The 21,360-nt window shown below is 40.7% G+C and overlaps 1 protein-coding gene across 2 annotated transcripts in view; it reads right to left on the bottom strand.

Annotated features, from left to right (window-relative positions):
• Nucleotides 1-21,360, bottom strand: part of SPAG9 (sperm associated antigen 9) — a 139,530-nt gene that overhangs the window by 72,178 nt on the left and 45,992 nt on the right. The window contains exons 3-4 of one of the 2 annotated variants that reach the window (XM_019517375.1): nucleotides 17,881-17,951; nucleotides 1,133-1,227 (exon numbers count right to left, since the gene is read on the bottom strand). In XM_019517375.1, coding sequence (XP_019372920.1) covers nucleotides 1,133-1,227; nucleotides 17,881-17,951 — 166 coding nt within the window. Of the gene's footprint in view, nucleotides 1-267; nucleotides 607-1,132; nucleotides 1,228-17,880; nucleotides 17,952-21,360 lie in introns of those variants that run through there. The other variant, XM_019517384.1, reaches the window with a different exon arrangement.

Genomic DNA, 21,360 nt, shown 5'->3' with positions numbered 1-21,360 from the left:
CGGACAAAACCCTTTTAAAAAATAAACCCCCCCCCCCCCCCACAGACACACACACTGACCTTGTCCTGGCTACATAAATGCAATGAGAAGTGCCTTTGAATATTTAAAACAATGCTATTATGCCATAGCTAACAAATACGAAGTTTACAGAAGGATGCAAAAATCAACGCTGAGCATGTGTCCCATTGTTTCAGGGGGGAAAAGAGCAAGAATGAGGGAGCTGAGAGCAAGGAATCCAGTAGGCAGCGGTTCGGTAGGTCCGAGTACCTGAGTATCCTTGAGAGGTTCTGCGTCAGAGCTGGCACACCGGTAGAAATGGAAAAGTGCACAAGCAGCAAGACAGAGAGAGACACCAAGATAGCCGAGTTAATGACCACCGCCCCGCCAACGAAGCCAAACACAAATAGCAGCATGCATCCAGGACTCATGGCGCTGCGCTGGCATGGTGAAACGCCGGAACCAGGAAGGCTACAAAGGGGACGAGGGTGTATCTTTGTAGTGAAAGTCTGTCATTCAGCTGCTGCCACAAAAACAATGCCATCAGCAGCAGCTTTCCACTCTCTTCTGCAGCAGCTCCAAAGCAATGACATCACCTCTCTCCTCCCCCACCAGAGCTGCTGCTCTTCTCAGCATCTATGCAGCAGCAGGGAGACTCAGCCAGCTTCTTAGCTATTCTCCCCCTTCGTTTCGGCCCCATAGATCACTGGCTGGAAAGCTCCGAGATCTACATAATATATTCACATCAAGCTCGTAAATCGGCAGAGATGCACCGTCCTCATCCTGTCTATGAAGCAGCAGCCACAGCACGGTTTAAGCATCGCTAACCCTCCAGGAGCTATTTTTACTGCCTGCGTGTTGTTTTAAAAATCATTACAGCTAAAGCGGGTACATTTGTAAGCCAAAATGACTGCTGAAGACTAATGCACCGATATCCCAACAATGGCAAAAGCCTTTTTCCACCGATTTCTACTCTATTCTCCTACTGCATTCCAATCATACAACAAATCTGTCTGATTCAGCCGAACTGTTGTTGTAGGATTAAAGAACAGGCAAAGTCTTACAACAGCAAATGAATAGGGTTTTTTTTTTTTTGTTTTGTTTTTTTCCAGGGTGAGAGCATAATAAAGCTTACCTAATTCTACTGTGTGGGGTGGATTCTAGCTGATCGCCCCCTGTTAGCTGATGGAGTTTGGTTCTTTCCAAGTGTTCCATATAATTGTGTATCATCTGTTTGAAACAATAAGAAATAATATAAAAAAATATTCAGTACCACTTGCATGGTATTGTTATAGCATACTTCACAGCTGGTATTTTTATACCATTTGATAAATCTCCTGCTTAACATCTATAAAGATACCAGAAGCACAATCAGTTATGATTTAAGCTTAAAATACCATCATTTCTTTGCTGCTTTGGTATTTTTAAAGAATGGTAGGTTCAAATATCTAGTATAAGTCTACATCTTAAACAAAACTTCTTCCAACTGTTTGTCCGGCATATAAAAGCCAGTTTCATTTTAATTCCCCAGACACACTCCTATATCCATGCATAGGAAACATACGAACAGGGCATTTCTAACAAAATTTGACAACTATTTGTTCATATGTAAAAATAACCAAATCCCAAGGACTGTACCCAAAAGAGGTTTAAATATACCAAAATCATGAAGCAAAACAAAAGATGATGACATTGAGAGTTGTTGCTGTTTCTTCAAGATTGGGATCTTCACAGTTGCTAAATCTAACGCACCCTCACCACCTTTATAATGCCAGCTAGTAACAGTGAACAGCAAAAAGGTAGCTAGAATTTACTAATAAACAAGGATGCTTGAAATGATAGTACCTTTAGAATAAATTAAGATTTCTTTTTTTAAAGAATACATTAAGAAATTAATTTAGGAAATGGTGTTTGGAAGTTGGCAGAGGAAGAGGTGTAATGCATTTTGTAGGCATTTCTTAGATTTCATGTTTTCTGCTTGGGCAATTCCTAGTGAATTAGTGGTGAAAATTCCCATTCAAAACAATTTTTAAAACAGGGGAGATTAAATGAACAGATAATGACTGAGTTGAGTAAACTTCAGTATTATCCTCTTGGAAAAAAAGCAATACACCAAAACCAAATTAAAGATTTTAAATGCATATTGCCTTGTTTTGGGGCGTTGTTTTTTTTGCTGTTGTTGCCAGCTTTTTTGTTGCCTTGCATAACCAGGCCTTTGTGTCATTACATTATTTATGTATCTAGGGTACAGCAAACACCATGAGAGGTATGTCAACACCATAATATGGTCAGTTGTAGGCATCTGATGTTTTACATTAAGTGAGGATTTTGTAAAACTGAAAATATAAGGTGTTCTTACTAACAGTAGCAATGAACAGAAATAACAGCCTCTAAAGAATAAGCCAAGCAACTTTGACTATAGAGGGACTAATTCACCCATTTTATTGCTCAAGCATTCTCTGCAAAGATATGCAGCTGCATTTTTTAGTGATTTTCCATACGGTAAAGAACAAAAAACAACAACTACCTTCCCATTAACAGGAACCTGTCTGAGGTTAAATGAAATTGTAACTGCCACATCTGGGTTATCCTTTGTCAGGAATTTAATCTAAAAATAAAATTAAACAATACCAGTTGCTTGCTACCCTGAATAATACCCATCAGGGATATATGCTGAGACATGGGCTTATGAGTACTTAGACAATCCCTTCCTCTGTTAAAAGTTCCTTGTAATGTATACCCAGATTTTCCCTCTCATTTCACAGGGAAAAGTTAAGCTAAGCTATCTATACAAATGAGGAAAAGGTAATTTTTGAGACAGATTTCAGTTTTTTGTGCTTGAACGGTTAAAAAATGTAATATATTCCTTTCAGTTTAACGCATGCTCTTCGGGCTGGTAGTTTGCAGTTACTTAAGACCAATCTTCAATAGCACGTGTGATGTGGTACCTAGACAACAGAGTCTTCTGTCAATCCAATCAGCAGCATGAAGACATAAAGCAGAGATCACAGAAATAATGTCAATCAATTTTATGAAATGGCTCTAATGATAACGGTTGCAAAAAACCCCAAAACACTGCAGACATTTTACTACTGAAACAGGTTTTAAGTGTTAATTCTTAACCATTTCTTTACTGTCCGAGCCCCCAAGGTTTGGAATAGACTGCCGCCGGAGGTGGTTCAAGCACCCACTTCGAACACCTTCAAGACGCATTTGGAAGTTTATCTTGCTGGGATCCTATGACCCCTGCTGACTTCCTGCCCCTGGGGCAGGGGGCTGGACTCAATGATCCTTCGGGGTCCCTTCCAGTCCTAATGTCTATGAAATCTATTTTAAAATACCAAGAAACTGTATACGCATTAAGCCAGGGGTGGGCACAATAGGGCCCACAGGCTGGCACCCACCGATTAATTGTATCCCGCCCAGCTCCTGTCCCTGCTGCACTGAGTGCCCTGGGGTTTGGCAGCTTGGACTGGGGCCAGGGCAGAGCTGTGATCTGCAGCCTGCATGCTCCGGGCAGGGGCACACAGGCAGCGGATCCTGGCTCTGGACCAGGCTGTCTCCGCTGCAAGGCATTAGGGCACAGCCACGATCTGCTGCCTAGACGCCTCTGCCCAGACCGTACAGGCTGCAGATCACAGCTCTGCCTTGGCCCTGGACCAAGCTGCCCCGCTGCAAGATCCCAAGGGCTCCGAAGCAGCCCTGTGCCCTGCCCTGCCAGCACGGCTGGGGCTAGTCTCCGTGGCAGCCCCAGTCTTGAGCTATCATAGCACAGGTGCACGTGGGGTCCTCATGGAGACCAGCCCCAGCCATGCAGGTTAGGGCTACTGGGAAATGGAGTGTGGCTGCCAGCTGGATCTGCTATTTTGCCCACCTCTGCTCTATGCAAACGCATGTAAATCAGGACAAAAATATTTTTAAATGAAATTAAAATGTTATCGTACATATCTGATTTTTAGCACATTTTCTTTTTTTCCTGGTTCCAAGATGGTAACCTTCGCCCACCCCCCAGAAGTACTTCTGGTGGCAAAGGTCGGGGTGGGACTTTCAGTCCCAAGATGGCAAATGGGGGCAGCCCTTGACAGTTCAGCAAAACTCATTAAGTGGCCCTCCGGCTGAAATAATTGCCCACACCTGCATTAAGCACTTCTAGACAATACAAGTCCGATTGCTTTTAAAATACAGCCTGGGAAGTTACCAACTAAGGCATGAGATTCACTTGCCTGTGCAGTTTTATGTTGAATGGAATGCAAGTGGGACAGGAAATAACTCATGACACTACTAATAGCAAAGAAACTAGACTTGCAAAGGCTACTATGTGTTTAAAAAGGACTTGAAGTTTCAAAGAAGTAAGTGAGAGTATAGTTTTGAGGGGTTATAATTGGCCATTTCCAACTAAGAATGACACAGAAAGTTTGGGAGTCAAAAGAAAAATATATAATGAAAAAAAACTAGAGCAACAAAACTACTAACGGGAATATAATAAAGGGTAATAAAAATTAATACTGGCTCAGAGTTTAACTTTATTTTTACTGGGAGTTCCATTCAGGTGAAAAAGGTGTAAATTCATTATTGCTGGGATGACTCTGCTTGTCATTTCTTATCAGATTGTCTTCAGCACTAGTTTAAGAGTAATTAGTCAAGTATAAGTTGCATGAAAACAAAACCAAACCAAAGCAAATCCACATGTGCAAGAAATCTCTCCCCTAACACCAAATGTTAGGGCACGAGCATTCCTAAAAGAGCTCTTATGCTAAAACAATTGCAATTACACTGCTTTCCTCAAAGCAAATCATGATCTCTTGGTTCTACCCTCTGAATTATTTGAGAATCCAACCTCGCTTCTGATGCTGATTGATCAAGAGCTTTTCATTAGCTGGATACACTGAATATTAAGATTTGTTCATCTTGTAAAACTAAGATTTTTAGGCAGGCTATGGGACAAGAATTTTAATAAGGATTTTCATTTAAAGCTACTGCAAAACTAGAATCTAAGTGCACAGTTCATCAAATAAAGCCTATCAAAACATACAAGTAGGTGATTTTCAATAAAAGGGTAAGCTACTTTTGTCAAAGATAAGCTACTTTTAAACCTCCTGCAATTGTAAGCGATAGAAACAAAAGAGCACAAAACAGGAAAAAAATGAAATTTAATTTTCTCCTCATCAAATTGGAACGTATACTTTAGGCATCAAATAAGGAGTTTGTACTGCACAGCAACAGCAGACAACTTCAAAGCCAATGTGCTGGCTTCCTATACAGGTATTTAAATGGTGCTCAGCATTGCCTGCTTGAGCCCTTGATGTCATGAAGCATTAATGAAATAGACCTTGGCCATGGCATACCCACAAGGAACTGAGGCAAGTCCACCCAAAGAAGATTCAGATTTCTGCTTCTGAAGGAAGAAATGTTAGCCTCTCCTTTCTCTCCTTGAGAAAGAAAGTGTTGCCTGAAGCACTCAAAACCTGGTATAACCTCAAGTATGGAGTAGTTACAACTCCGGTTTCAAATGCACCAAATTTAAGTCTTCCCCGTTCACATCGTTATGGAAGAGGAACTGGGTTAAAAATACGTAGTTTGGTCTTTGTGTACAAGGTTGTTAAGAGTCAGCACCTTACACACGGACTAAGTGGGGAATTCTCTTAACTAATCAAGCATTTGTGTTTAGTGACCACAGTTCCAACGGCCTCCTGGATCATGACGGGTTTAAATTTCTTTTCTTTCTGAAGCATGTTTCAAATCAGTTCAATATTAATGAACAGGTAGCTCTCATGCTCCAGATGGTGAAGACTGACAACGTTCAGTTTTCATTTTAACCAAGTAAACATGAAAGCAAGCCTTTGTGATATTTGGCATTGCTGTATTAGGTTCCCAGGGTGAAATAACACTTGATCTGAACCCTCAAGAGGTTGAGAAGCGGCAGAAGAAACAAAACCCCTCTCCATTATGAAGGTATTTAGAGCAAGAATTTAGTGTGTCCTTTCTCTTAAAAAAAAAAGAAAAAAAAAAGAAAGAAAGAAAGTTTTTTTGGTTTTTCTCCAACCTATACATCTGCAGGTTCCTCTGCTGTTCCAAGGGGTAAAGACTCCCCTTTTAAGAACAGGCTTATCCAGATTTTGTTTGGCCCAAGAAGAGAATAAAAATCTTGCAATGAAAGCTAACACGTGCTGCATCTCTTGCATCAAGACATCTTGTGGCAGATATGGGTGAGTAATTCAAAAGAGAAACTCTCAAGCAGAGGTAAGACAGAGACCTCAGGGGCACCAATGAACCCATGCCCAATGCCAGTGCCCAGCATGAATAAGCCTACAGGACTTCCAGAGTTGTTAACACTGGCTTCTGTATGTTCCTTTCTACACCTGTGAATTACAAAACACCAAATCTATTCTTATAGAAGATACCTTTGAAACAAGGCTATTTTTAATTGTGCAGAGTAAAAAAACGTGAGGTTTGAAATGTACTAAGGGACGGGTGTTTTATACCCAGGCAAAACTTATGAACAACAGTTAAATGCTATGTGCAGTACCTGCTTTCTACCAGGTTCCTGTGAATTAATACAATATTCAGCAGGGAACCCAAATACAGTTACAGATTAGAGGGGAAAACTATGTAACGTATTTCAGTTGCTGCATATGTACAGGAAAAAGGGCCAACTTTGCTTGCCCAATTGGTTTTGGGAAAAACGTCTGCCTAACAGATTCTCCTGTTCACACTGAGAGAATCAGTATTGAAAGGGACCCTTCACTCTACCCCTTCTCACTGTTTATATTTAAAAGATTGAGCTGAGCCCTTAGGAACAGCTGGAATTAAGTGATATCAGATGTATATGGACAGTCCTGTATACCCTGAAACACTAACCAGTCTTCTGCCATCACCCGGCTAAAGAAACAAGTGCCTACGACAATGAGCGCCATTTCAGAAATGCCTTAAGCTCACGTTTCATGCTAGTATCCTGCTGCTAGAATGAAGGGGCTGCCGAGGAAAAGATTTACTGGAAATCAAAACTTGCAAGTAAAAGTGATTTGTTTCCTTTGCTAATATTTGGGAGCACAAAATAAGACACTGCTTAATCAAGGCTGACAGGCTGGTGGCACTTTCTGGCCAGCTACCATCCTCCTTAAAAGGTGGTACAGGTTTTACTAAAACCTGCACAACTTCGTTGCTACAGTTAACGGTCAATTTAAGTTAGATTTTGCTCACCGTCTATTCCTGTCCTCTGTGTACTGCAAAGTTGTCTCACCTCATTTATTACCCACATATACCAGTTAGAAGGAAGGTCAATTTGAAATGGCTAAATAGTTAAATACAATCCTGTCACAATGTTCTGAGATGTTATTTAACAATACCACTTGACCAGCACGGCTTGTAAGTTATACATCAAATATCTCACTAGGAATCAATCCATTAGGCAAATGCTCCTCCGCACTGAAAATTTGAAAGAGAACTCTTCAGAGCAGCAGATATTAGACAAGCCATTCAAACCAGCTTATCTCCTACGAAAAGCACTACAATTCCCTTCTTTTCTTTTTGTTTATGGGCCACTAGCAGGAAGGCAGTTTCTAAATAAAGAAATAAAAAAACCCAAACAAAACACATCCAACTCTACTGAGAAGCAGGAAGCCAAAATACACTGTCAGGATAGTGTACAGACATTAATCAAGCTATTACTAATAGTACCAGATTGCCTCCTACACCTTTTTCCAAGAAATCCTCCATTAATCCAGACTAATGCTATCAAGGACTTAAAGTTTGGAGTTTTGCTGTCCTGATATTTATACTGTGCCCCTACCATCACTAAGGATTAACAGACCCGTTTTTCATACCCCTGGGTGTTAAATTATGAGTGGACATGGCTGATTTTGGGTATGTATCACACTAACTGTCACAGAAGGTTTGTGCTTCCCATTTACCCTTTAACTGGGATACTTTGGCCTTCCCTAGCTTTTGGTAGGACTTGATCTCACTATTTTATTCCAGTGGTTTCCAAACTTTTCGGCCCAGTGGACCACCATCAAAATTTCTTGTAGACCACATGCACCCTTAAGCTCTTGAGATTTTTTGCCAGCCCTGGTTGTTCAAAAGAAATCAAAAAATTATTTTAATACAGAACTGATCATTTTTTTTCTTGTGCTTCTTTTGTGATCAGACACAGCATACAATTAAGTCCTCCCATGGTTTTCTGGCTCCTTCAGTCCTCCAATACCAGCACAAAGCAGAAAATGGTAGATTGCTGGAATAGCTTGCCAAAGTCTGGAAACTCACTACAGCATTCTCCTGGAGATTTCACAGCAACATAGGTACACAGAAGGACTAATCATCGCCTCATACAATCAGAGTGATAAAATTGTGTAGTGTCATAATCTCTTTATAACTTTTGATAATCTGGGATCCTCACATAGAAAGCAACAAATTGGGAGTGAAGCCCAACTCAAAGCCAACCACTAAAGCAACAAGTTCTAAAACCTAAACACCTTTGTCAAATACCACCCAAACCTCAAATAGGCATATATAAGCCTGGTATGATGGCAGTGTCAGATCTGTACCTGAAGATGCCTCTGTGTTTTTCCCTATACCCCCAGCATCCCTGCGCTGAAACTTGCTCAGAATATTCATCTAAATCAATATGACAAATGATACTACAAGTGCCAGAGAGAGGATCACTATTCTGTCGCATTGGATCAGACCAGAATAGTGAGAAACTTACATGGCCCAATTATGCTTCATTAAACTAAGCTGATACTCACAGTCAGGGAGAAAAAAAAAAAAAGATAATGTACAATATCTCCCCTATATATTTTTGAAAAGGAAAAAAGTAAAAGCAAAAAAAGGCTTTCCCATACTTTGACAAGGAAAGAGTTTGACAGCAATCCCAAAACAGTCTTCCATGTCTACAGCAGTTGGCTTGAAGTCCAAAAATCAGGCCAACTACAAGTCTGAAAAATCTCCCTCTCTGCCCACTCCCAACCCAAAAGTTTGAGATAAAACTTGTCATCCTTTTAAAAGGAGTATCACACTTGTGAAATGTCTGGTTACGGAGATTAAAGCAACAACAGACAGACAGCATGTCACCTCATACTGCCCTACCACCATGTAACCAGAGCAGTGTGTTGGAGCCATAACGGTCAAAGGCACCCAGGAAAAGCAAGGCGTATTTAGCAAGGCTTATCAATCTTACGTACTTGGGGGGAGGGGTCAGACAAGCTTTCAGGCCCAAAATGCCCTTGTCTCATATTTAGCTTGTCAAACCTCTCTTCCCAACTGTACAGTTGGTCCAATAACAGCTATTACAGAAATAGCATTGCTTCAACCTCAGTCTTGACTTGGAGAAGTCACTAGCAGTAACAGCCTGGTCCCCATACCCATTCAATTCTGGGTCTCTGATTTGCGCACAATGAGCAAGTCTTTTAAAAACAGAGCTTTGCTATAGCTAGTGAATGGCCAGTGTGACCTGCTATCATGTGGAATAGTAATTGGACTAAGGACTTACAGAGCTGAAAGACCAACAACTCTTTGCCACTTGTAAGCTATTTAAGTTCAGCTGTTATTACAGACCTAGGAGGCAGCAAGTTTAATAGTTAAATTACATTTTGAAATTACATTTCAAAATAGGATCTCTTTTCTGATCAGTTCTATTTATACAAACCAAGGGATTTAAGATTTTTTCTTCAGCTGCTGAAGTAAAAGTATTTTGTCCTGCTCCCCAGTCCAGATCTTCAGAATAGTTTGTTAATCAACAGCACATTAGTACTTTATGTAATTTAGAAAAGTCTTACACAACACAGAAGAGTGTGAATGCTGTTCTGTCGCTGGGAATTCTCCAACAATCTTTTCAGAAATAATTTCATGCTCCTCGCTTTCTCTACCATCATGTCAAATAGGAATTTTTAAGAAGATAATGAAATTAAGCTTTTAAAAGATCTCTTTTCCTTACACAAAATGAAAGGGAGCTTTCTCTTGTATTTTGACTTGCTAAGAGCCAAAATCTAAAGAACTCGTTTAAGCTAAAATCCAAGAACATGGCTGCAATGCAGGTGAACACACTCAACTGGGACTGAAATTCAATAGTTCAGTTAATATTAATAATTGATATTGCAGCCAAAGCAACAGAGGGAGCTACAAAGAGCTGGCTGCTCAAATGCTCGCCCAAGGTCTGAGTGCAGGCTGCAAAACCTGCCGCAGCAGCAGCAACCGTACCCAAATTAGCAACTTGTGTAGATGTAACCAAGACAACACTCAAGGTGCTACCATGCACCTCTGGATTCACTCCACACATTAAAAAGCCAACATGTCATTATCCAGCTGCTTACTTGATTACAGTCTAAAATAAGTATCTTTTCAGTTCAGGAATATTCTTTTCTGTTTATGAATTGCATTTACAGTCTATAGACTTTAGTCCCAAATGCCATCAACAAGCCTGAAATGTTAGATTTGAATGCATGTGTTCAAATGTAGGTGAACCAAATTAGCAGTATTTTGCATAATCATGACTGAAGTTTAATATTTCATTCTTCAGACTGTCCAACGCACGTGATCACGAGCAGCGAAGAATCGTCACAGCCTACCCTGTTCCACGCCCTATTAGTAGCAGAGTGATATTTAATAGAAAAATGACAGCATGTCAGCCTGCTGTAAGTAAGTAGGCAAAGGCAGACAGAGCAAGATAACAATATAGGAGGTAAGGCGAATCATAACATGGAAAAGTAAGAATACATCAAACAAGGGGAAGATACAGAAAAGAAAGCCAGTCAAAACCAAAGCACCAAAATGGAGGAATGTATCAAATAGATATAATGGAAGAAGGAACAACTAATTGCAAAAAATGCTTTCAAGTCACGTGGTTCAGAGCTGCTGCTTTCGTTGCTCCATTAGCTGTTTAACTGGTAGGAAAATAAATGCACCTTCATGCATTGATTAGAGAGAAAAAATATTCTTGTTTAGAAACATTAAAAAAAAAAAACAGGTACTAGAAGCAAATACTGTGATGGAAATCACTCAGACTGATCAGAAGTTGAGTTTCATGTAGTCTCTTAGAAGAAATTACAACTGAAATGACTAAATCCGAGGCATGTTTTCGAAAGAAACTCACTTTTAACAAAACCGTGAAGGCCATGTCTAGAACCCTGGAAATTGTGGCCATGGGGAAAAATTCAAGACAGAAGGAATCTGGCAGTGTTGCTCTCTCTTTACCTAGTTTCTCTCATTTGGGATTCGTCTTGAATTAAACAAGCAAGTACACCCCAAAAAATATGCAAAGGACACCGCTATTAACATGAAGATGTCAGCGTAGAAAGAGAGCCAATGAATCTCAAATGAAAAAAGAAAAAGGCAACAGAGGAAGTCTCATGTTCCAGAACTCCCTGGTGGCTGAAAACAGGCTGAGAAGATCATACTACATAGCAATGCTCAGTTATTTTCTTTATTATATATATTACCATATGCCTAGAGGTCCCAGGGCCGCCATGTGGTAAGCCATGTACTTACAGACACTGGGCGCGTGTAGATGAAACGGGGGCCCTAAATTGAAGTGGTGGGTTTTAAAAAAACACTGCTTCAATTTAGGGCTGATTAAACCCCTGTGTCATGCACACACCCCATTCACTTACCTGCCCCTCTAGCGGCAGGGCGAGCTGCTGGCAGACAGAGCAGTCCCTGGACTGCAGGGGGGGAGCTGGTGCTTCCCTCCACGGCAGCTGTGGCCACCCAGGAGGCACCTGCCCACAGGCACCCAGCTTGGGCGGTCCCAGGGGGCACCGCAGCCACAGAGGAAAGCACCAGGCCCCCACACAGCTCAGGCAGGCAGGCTCTAGGAGCAGGGGTGGAAAAAAAAAAGATCAGGCTAGCCAATTTTCTTGGGTGGAGCTGGTTTCCTGGGATGCTGGCAGGCTGCAGAGCTGTGGAGCTGCACAGAGCCCTGTGCTTCGCTCCGCAGCTGTAGGGGCAAACTAAAACTCCTCAAATGAGTCATTATAGGCACACTACACCGCTGAATTTCCTACAGCGGCTGGAATTAATGAGCAATATGCCGCCAAGGCGTGCAAAAACCGACACCATTAAAGCGGTGCAAAAGCATTTCGCCCACTTCAAAGTGTTGTGCACACACACGCCTCTAGTTTTGTCTACATGCGGCCAATAAGTCTAAGCTTACAGTTTATGCAGACAAGAGACAAGGGGTGCAGGGAAAGGTACATCATTTTTACATGCTGCATAATGGGAAGTTTGGCAAGTGTTATCAAAGGTTTTTAAAGCACATTTTGGGGCTAGACATTGGCTAAACTGAAAGGAAATATTAAAAGAGGTGCAATGGAAAAGGAAGGAGGTAAATGTGGAGGACAGATGACAAAGGTGAAGAGCAAAGCAACTAGACAGTGAATCTGATGTAAAGAAAAAAGATGTCATAATTAAGGGAAGGAGGTGGGAGCAAGAATGAGCTATAATGAAGCTTTTTTTCTGTGGTAAAAGGGTCACCTCAGTGATAACACCCAAAGAAACACCAGTCCCAACCCAAGAGAATGCATTTTAAACTATAAAAATGTTCAATAAATTTGAATCAAACCAGCAGAGGTTGATGTCCATTTTGAAGCAAAATCTATATAAAAAAAATCCAAACATGCCATTAGTATTTGCACCAGTAAGAGTTAAAACAGACTTAGTACATTGATCAGTCTTATAAACCAAGTCAGATAACAAGTCTTGTATCTCTGTATTAATTACCATATCTCCTCACATATAACACGCTCCAGAATATTTTTACACTTTGTTTTTGAAAGGCAGCACGAAGGAAAAAAATAGATCTGTACTGATAAGTAACTGTATAATAGCAGCTAAGAAGTTAAGCCTGCTCCTGGGGCCATGAGCCAGGTCCAGGGCACAGGGCCATGTCATACAGTCCAGAAATTTGGTGGCAGGTGAGTAGTGATGGCAGCATTAATTGCCATGGCTCTGCAAGCTGCAGCAACTAACGCGGCCACTGCTCCCCCCCTGCCAAATTTATGGTCCCGGGGGAGCCCCACAGGCCAAATGATTTGGCTCCACAGGCCAGCTCTATTTCTGGCACATAATATATGCCCTAATTCCCACCACCTGGTTTTTATATGGGAGAAAATATGTAGTTCTATTATGGTGGCACATACACAGCCTTTAAATCAGAAGCCTGGCTTACTGTGCTAAGCATTTTACAAACACAAAGTCCCTCGTCCAAATTTAGACCGGCAACAAAGGATGGAAGAAAGGAATTAAAAGCATCAATATTTTTTTTAAAATACAGGCAACCCCTGCTTAGTGCTTTTAATCGGTTCCTAAAAAAACGAGCGTTAAGCGAAACCGAAAGTATCTGACGACCCAAGATGGTGACTGCGAGCATTATAATGAAACTCGCTGACCGCTAAGTGAGATCAGGTATCAATTTCAAATAAGCGTTATAGCGAAATAGTGCCAAGTGAAACAGCGTTAAGCGGGGGTTGCCTTGCATTTATGTCACAGGTAAGGCGGCTATTAAGCTTGCCCCATAATAGACCATTTTCATGTACTCATAGCATTGCCAAAATGACCATTTGGGGTGAACTTTTTCCTGGTGTCTGCTTCAATCAAAAGAGGTCAGGTCTTTCCAGGATAGTAGACATGTTATTTTGCAAAATTAAAAAAAAATCTTGGGCCTTTTCTTTGAAGTATTCTACTACTCACAAGATCCGGAGCTTGAAGTTTGGTAAAATGGGTGTTTTACACCAGGCAGCTACCGTTTGTACTTCCTCCGGTAACATGCCCAAGTTATGAAACGTCTGCCCACGTTTAGTAGATATTTGTCAACTGTCTGAAAAACCCCATGCTACTCACCGAACATGCTGGAGTCTCTCATATAGGCTCTGAAAGAACTGCACATGGATCCTCCTCCTCACTGCTTGCCCTCCTCTCCTCCCACCCATACACCAGAACATGCCTTTCAAGTGTAGTAAGTCACAAAAGTTGAAAGCAGGGAACATGACTTTGCTGCTAAACTGTCAAGAACTTGATGAACACTCCCCAGGATTCCAGCAGCCAGACATCATGGAGGAGGGATCGGCCCAACAAATCCTGAGATTTTAAGAGCTGGACCAGGTTGGGGAGTAGGAGTAGACTGGGAGAGAAGACCCTAGCCTAAATTTGTACAGGATGAAAAGAGACTGATTGCAAGGGAGTGGCTGAGAAAGATGGCTGGAAGAGAAAGCCAGGGTAGCAAGGAAGAGGACAGGAGAGGGCAGGAAGACTGGAAGCCAGTTAAGAAATGGAAGGTGGGACAGTGAGCTCAGCAATGGGCAGACTGGCTAAACAAGACCAGAAACAAGTGAGATAAGGAGAAAAAAAAAAAAAAAAGAAGAACAAGGGCAAGAACTAAGACAGCCTAGGCAAGGAGATGGAGACCAATAGCTGCTCATTAAAGTGAGCACGGTCCACTTTGTGCACCGGGTGAGGCAGGAGCCCTGTGGTTAAAAAGTCTGGAAGTCATGAGGTTGCGTATACACAGGGCGACTGAATTAAGGTTGCACAGGAAACCTTCATTCTGCCATTCCCTAACTCAATGCTTGATTCTCTAACCTCAGTAATGTTCTTTGATGGGTTGGGGGCAGTTTGCTATGGTGGTTATATAAATTGCATGAAACTCGCTCCAATTAGCTGGATAATTACTTGCAAGAGTCTTGGAAGCAGTAGATTCTTTTAAAGTCAACCTCAAAGGAAAATACTTCATCTTAACTGTGAAACTTGGAAGATGAAATTTAGTACTTTAAAAAAGGTGTAAAAAGAGCCACTTTCAGCATGAGGTTCTGTACTATTGACTGAACCCGATGCCTGAGGGTACTGGACAATGAAGCCGTCCAAGGAAATATCCGAGTATAGGGAATTAAAACAAAACAACTATTTACAATACCAAGTATGAAGAACAGTGAAAAAGCTTTCCCCATGATGCATCAAACCTCACAGTGGAGTGAAATATTCTTAGGAAGTGCTTATAGAATTGTTATGTTTTACATCTCCCAACTTCCTCTTCCAGAAAAAGAGTCACGGCACAAAGATTAGGTCAAATTAAAGCTAAAATTTGACAGTCAAACACAGAGTATTATTCAGGGGACTCCAAATTACTATCCCCACGTTACAAGAATATCCCCAGGGTGAAATGATTTGAAATAATCAATTTAAAGCTTGCTCCGCATTTGTACTTCAGTTATTTTCCTGAAGGTTGATTCCCATTAAAACATTATTTAGCCTCTAAGCATAGCTCTGACACAATGTGATAGTTTCAGCTAACCAGGATAAGCATTTAAGCAACTGTATAGCTTGACATTAATTTAGATTATCACTCGCTTCTTTCAATATTTACTAAGTTATTTTTACTCGTGTGTCAAGCTGCATTAAAATGAAAAGTAGAATTCAATTAACACACACAAAACAGTTTTACTGAGTTATTAGTTTAAATGCATATTTAAAATCCTACCTCAGATGGACTGGAAAAAGTGTAAACGACATACATTTAAAAAGAATGCAACTAAGCAAAATAAGTAGATGCAATAAGGGGACTGAACTGTTTCTGGCTACTACGTCTTTTAAGATTTTAGAATTCTCATCCCTTGATTGGAAAAAGGAAGACAAGCTTTCCTGCCTTTTCAGCTTCTGAAAATTATTCATTAAAACAGATAGATGAATTAACTGAAGGGAAGAAGACAGTGCTTACACTGGTACAAGGAGGCTATTACTGTCAATAGTTGATAAAGAACTTCTACAGGTCCTGGCTCCAAGTTCCCAGTAGCTCAGTGACTAGACTTCCTTTAAAATTAACAGCAAACATCCTTTTGACTATTTGAATGTAGATGATACTAGCTTTAAGTCTTCATATAAAGGTGGCCAAATTCCTTTTTTTTTTTTTTAAAGGGTAAATAAAAGATGCTTTTCAGCCTGCAAATCAAGCACAGAAATCAAACGATTCATTCAAGGTTACCTAGATCAGTAGCTACGACAGTGACAGAACTCAGGTCTCCAACTCCCTGTTCTAGTCACACTAGACCAGTGTTTCTCAAACTGGGGCACGCAGCGAACTTCTAGAGGGCACAAGAGGAAGAAATGGGAAAGCAGAAGAAGGGAGAGGGGAAATATAACGTGGAGGAAAAGGAAGAAAAAGAAAAAAAATGAAGAACTTTTAGGTTGTTGGAGAGGTTACAATGCAGATGTAGCGACAAGCGTTACTTCTTTCTTATTAGCCATAACAAGGAAACACAGGGAAGTTTAACAAGCCTAAAAATGGCTATGTGTTGCAAAAAAAAAAGTTGCAGATCCACTGCACTGCCAAAGGTTAAGTGTAATCCACAACGTAAGTGGTGTAATAGTAGTTTATACTATGGCCTGCTTGGCCAGTGGCATGACAAAAAAATGAATCTGGAACGCAGTTCTACAGGAGAGGCGAGCTTAAACTCGCTAATCATGGAGTAGCTCTTCCACAAGAAACAGCAAGGGAAGTTCTAAACACTCAGCGGAGATAAGAATACTACTTCCCCTATTCCATCAGAATTTGAGGGCTCAATCTTGGCATCCAAGCCTGAGAAATGCTAAAAAATGGGAATTAAGCAGTGAAGTGATAATATTGCTGTGGAGTTCAACAAGATAAAAATGTGTCTAGTTTTCACACTAAATTCACTTCCAAGGATTTGCTCCAAAACTTACAACTGGAAAGTTTAAGAAACTGTTATGTTTAGAACCTTAATTTTTTTGAAAATTAAAGGAACTTAGAAGCCTACACTGCTTTTACAAATTGAACATTTGATTCTTATGCAGGATTTTTAAAAATCCCCCCCTACCTGCACTATTAGATTAATAGATTTTCAGTAACATCTTCAGAATGTTTTAATATTAACCTTTGAAAAGCCTAGTGTTGAAGCTTTGTTTTGCTCTGCTTTCAACTACCCTCACCATCCTGGTCCCGGGACCCTTAACACTTGTTCCATTACTCACTGTCAGTATTGCAACACTTCATATTCCAAACTCACATGCTTAGCTATCAAATCAAATCTTATTTTCAGGATAGAAGATACTTAATTGAAGAAGTGTCAGGTTCGAACTCTAACTTTGGGGGAAAAAAATCAGGTATTAGTTTTCCCAAGAGCAACAAAAATCAGTGAAGAGTTTGGAAACTGAATAAGAGCAGCTGCAAAAAACTTCAACACTGGAAGAGAAAATGTTTTAATCTAACTGAGTAATTTTGAGCAAAATATCCCCACATTCATACATGAAAACTGGCCAATTAGAATCTCCATCTGCGCTAGGAAGATGGCCCACTGCTGACAGCCATAAAGCATGAATTCCCAAATATATAACTGAAACTACAAACAATATTGAAAACAGCATCATCCTGTCCCCAGTAATAATTACCGTTAACGCTTGCTGATTGCCGCTGTCAGCAGCAGGCCAATTTCCTAGGACATGCAGATCCCCAAGGAAGCAGTTGGAACAATGGAAAAAGCAGTTGGAAACAGAAGACTAAGTCCCTTCTGCATTTGCTTGGTGTTTAAAGTTTGCTGAGACAAATTATTTTGGGGGTACAAGAACATTTAGTAATTTCCATGTTTTGAAAAGGTCTGTGCGCGCATTTGAAAAGTGACTGCGTGAATGACACGGTCTGAACAAAAAAAAACAACCACCCAACAAAAAACCAGGAAGTGTGTGTACACTAAAATGTAGGCGATATGGAAGAACGGCGTGTCAAATGGAGCCTGGTTACACCAGGCAACAATAAACTGTCCAAATTTACATGCATCAAGCAAGAATGCCTAAAAGCTTTCATTTAAATCAACTATTAATAAGTAACTTAAGTTTATATTTTGGTACACATATTTGCATGCCAAAGCGGAGTGCATTGAGACCTACCTCTGTATGTCTTGAATGGAGCGCATTGTATTCCTTTTTCAGTTCCGCCTCCCTCTCCTCAAGTCTACTAACTGAAAAAAAATTTAAGCAAAGTTAATGCAAAAACATGAATGACAGTTACAAAGTCCAGCAACTCATTTACCTGAGTCTAATTTCCCTGTACCAAAAGGCATCTATACACATGCTCCCAGATGAAGAGACTCTCAGAGCCACTCCAATTAAAGCACCCACTGTGTCACATGTATTCAGTGTCCCATGCTTCAAAATGGCGGTAGGGGCACTGAATACATGCAACACAGAGGCTGCTGGAACACATTAATTAGCACGCTCCAGCAGACTCTATTAATTGAGTCTGCTCTAATGCATTTAATAAAGGCTAATTAATACGCGTCAGAGTAGAGGTCCGTCACATGTATAGGTGCCCAAAGGTACCTGCCCCAAGGCCAGAGTTCCCCCAACTGATGGATATCAGTACCAAGGAGAACTTATTGATGTTTAAGGTATTTAGCCAAAGTCTCCTCGCTAAATTCTTCTCTTTGCCCACATGGCTTTTCTTCTCCCCAAAACTGTAAGTCATACAAAGCTAAAATAAGTTTTTAATCCGTCAAAGATACAATTAACTTAACAATCAGATTTCCGGTTCAGGAAAATAATTTACCGTTAGGTGTACCTGTTCAGACCTTTCTCGATCGTATGCATGTGTGAAAAAAGTGGTTAAAAAAACCCCATGTCACATGGCTAACTATGCACATCCCCACCTGGCAGTGGTAGTTGACCTTTGCAGCATCAAGGCACCCCTCATAAGACTCAAGGTGCCTCTTAGAAAAATTCCAGCTCCTAGTTTTCATTCTTTTTTTACTACAGAAAAACGGAGCAAACCTTACATCTCAAGGAACTTAGAAAGATGCCAACAGGTCAGAATGCTTTTAGCACTACAAATTGCTATCTGAAATCTCTGGATTTCTCTTATGACTCAAGTTTGCACACCTAAAAGTGCTGCACCCTGGTTGAGAATCACTGCCACCTGGAACAACAACAAACGGCCTCTTTTCCCAAGCTAAACAGGCAACCAACCTAACTTTGTTGCCCAAATCAAAAGCAAATCTGTAATCCTCCACTGACAAAACTGTAAATGGACAGAGAGCAACAATTAACCAGATATTTTTATGTCAAGCACATGTTAGGATTTGGCAACACTACTGTAGTTCATGTGTCACTATTAACATTCACATTCACTCCACTGCATTTTAGAGTGATGGATCCATGAATGCAACCGATTTTCATTTTCTGGGAATGCTTAGCTTTGAAATAAATGACAAGTTGATTGAAAGAGGCAACTTAATAAAACCAAAGACAGAGTGTTTAGGAGACAAACAAACAGTAGTATGCCTATAACAAAATTTATTTGGAAGAGAATCATGGTAGCAAACGATCCTTTTGACATTATGCCTTTTGACCGAAGCGCAATCCTGAACGGACGGCTTCAGATCAAAACTGTGCATAATATAAAAGCTGCATTTTTTAATTGAAAACTGTTATCCTATGCTGCAAAGTTACAGTGCAGGGCGTTAAAAGACAGTTGAAAATGCATATGCCAGAGATACCAGAGACATGACAAATTAATCAGCTGCTCCCCAAAGTTCAGAAGGAGGCTTGACCCAGTCTGTCAAGAAACTAAGCATCATTACAGGAGCTTCTGACACCCTCTATTTACAATGCCAAGGCTTGTTTTGGTCTTCCTTGCAAGGTTTTTGCTTAAATGGAACTTGAATTCTTCTATTAATATTCATGCAAGAGCAACAATGTAACTCTCATGCTCAGTACACTACTAGGAGATTTTCTAACTTTTATTTTAACAAAAATAAATGTGTTTAATCATGATATTCCAGAGCAGCTCACCCATGTCATTTCAATACAAGCAGTCAGAGGCCACATTTTATCTATTTTACTTGGTCCTATATCTCAAGCTTGGTTTAATCAAGGCCTTCTCTACAAGTCTTGGTTTTCCCCTGCATTCAATTTCAAAACCCCTTTTCTGCTGCCATTTTAGATCTCTGACCTTCAGCTTGATCCTCGTGACATTTGTGACCAAACTATATTGCTAGTGTTTCTTCAATTTAGGCAACGGCTCCAATTTCTCTAGTTGATACTCTCTTCCTCTGCTTGCACTGTTTGAATCTCTCAGGAAGATTTATAACATCATTACAGGTCTGCCTGTATCTATAGACCCAATGCCAAAACCCACAGCATCTCAAGACAATTGCCAGCCTTTTCTCTGCAGTTCATGTACTTCTGCTGCTGCCAGCTGCCTCCTGTCAGCAATGTTTTCCAATATGTTATTTCTCAATGCCCCATATTTTTACACTCAAGCACAGTATTTTACACTGGCGCAGTTCAATCAGAACCAAATTAAAAAGGTGTAGCTATAACTCAATAGTATGTGCACTTAAATCAGTATGATTAAACTTGGCCTCTAATCACATTGCGCTCCCAGAGCATTGTTACTTAGCACAACTTTTAGCATTCTAGCTACAAATATCAGTCTGCTCAGAGGTTACAGCATACATAAGTCTCTGCACACCAATCTTATAGTATAAAACTTATTCAGGAGCTGAGCATGTATATTTGAAGTGTTAATGCACACATACATGTGGCTTTTGCAAAAGGTGCACATAGGAGCAAAACGCTTACATAAGCGTTTCTACAGGAACTAAAAACTAGATTGTGGTAGCTAGAGGAGTCCTGAACTAAACAAGAAAAATCTAAATGCATCGGTCACGGACTCGTCTAGAGAAATGAACAGCAAGTTCCACGTTCAACAGATGTGACCTGAGAAGGTAGCTTTTGTCTGTTGTATCAGACCATCATGATATCAGCTTCTGATATAGCTGTAATACAGTATAGTTACCAACCACAGGGCATGGGGAGACATAAGTGGGGACCGGGGTGGAGTGGGCGTATGGTTGACAGCCTAGAGCAGGGGTGGGCAAAATATGGCCCGTGGGCTGGATCTGGCCTGCAAGGCCATTTTATCTGGCACATGGGGCCCCTAAAAAATGTAGAAAATTAATATTCATCTGCCCTTGGTTCCTGTCAAAAATGAAGAATTAAAGCCTAGGACCTAGGTCAGGTAGTGCTAGGTAAGCAATTTAACCGTATAAAAAGGCAAGTAACTTGTACAGAAAGGTGATCACTACCATCATCTTCTCTTCCAGGTGCACTTTTTTCTAACAAAAGCAAGCATGACTGTGGTATGCAGGGAATTCAGTGCTGTAGGTGTGCATTAAACACATTCAAGACTCACATAATGGACTGGGCCCTTCAGTGGACTTCTTTGCCTAGTCCGTGTATCCAAAAGGGGCTTAGACAGGAGCTAGGCACCTAAACTGGTCTTGTTACAGCGATTCTGCACATGTACAACAGGGGAGAACTACAGGCACCAAGACTCCCAGGAAAGTCTCTCACACACACACACACACA

The sequence above is a fragment of the Gavialis gangeticus genome, unplaced genomic scaffold, assembly GCF_001723915.1.
Source record: "Gavialis gangeticus isolate Ggan-Ray unplaced genomic scaffold, GavGan_comp1, whole genome shotgun sequence".
NCBI classification, from domain to species: domain Eukaryota; kingdom Metazoa; phylum Chordata; order Crocodylia; family Gavialidae; genus Gavialis; species Gavialis gangeticus.
The sequence above is the reverse complement of the archived record's forward strand: the minus strand, read 5'-3'. Positions and strand labels throughout refer to the sequence as shown.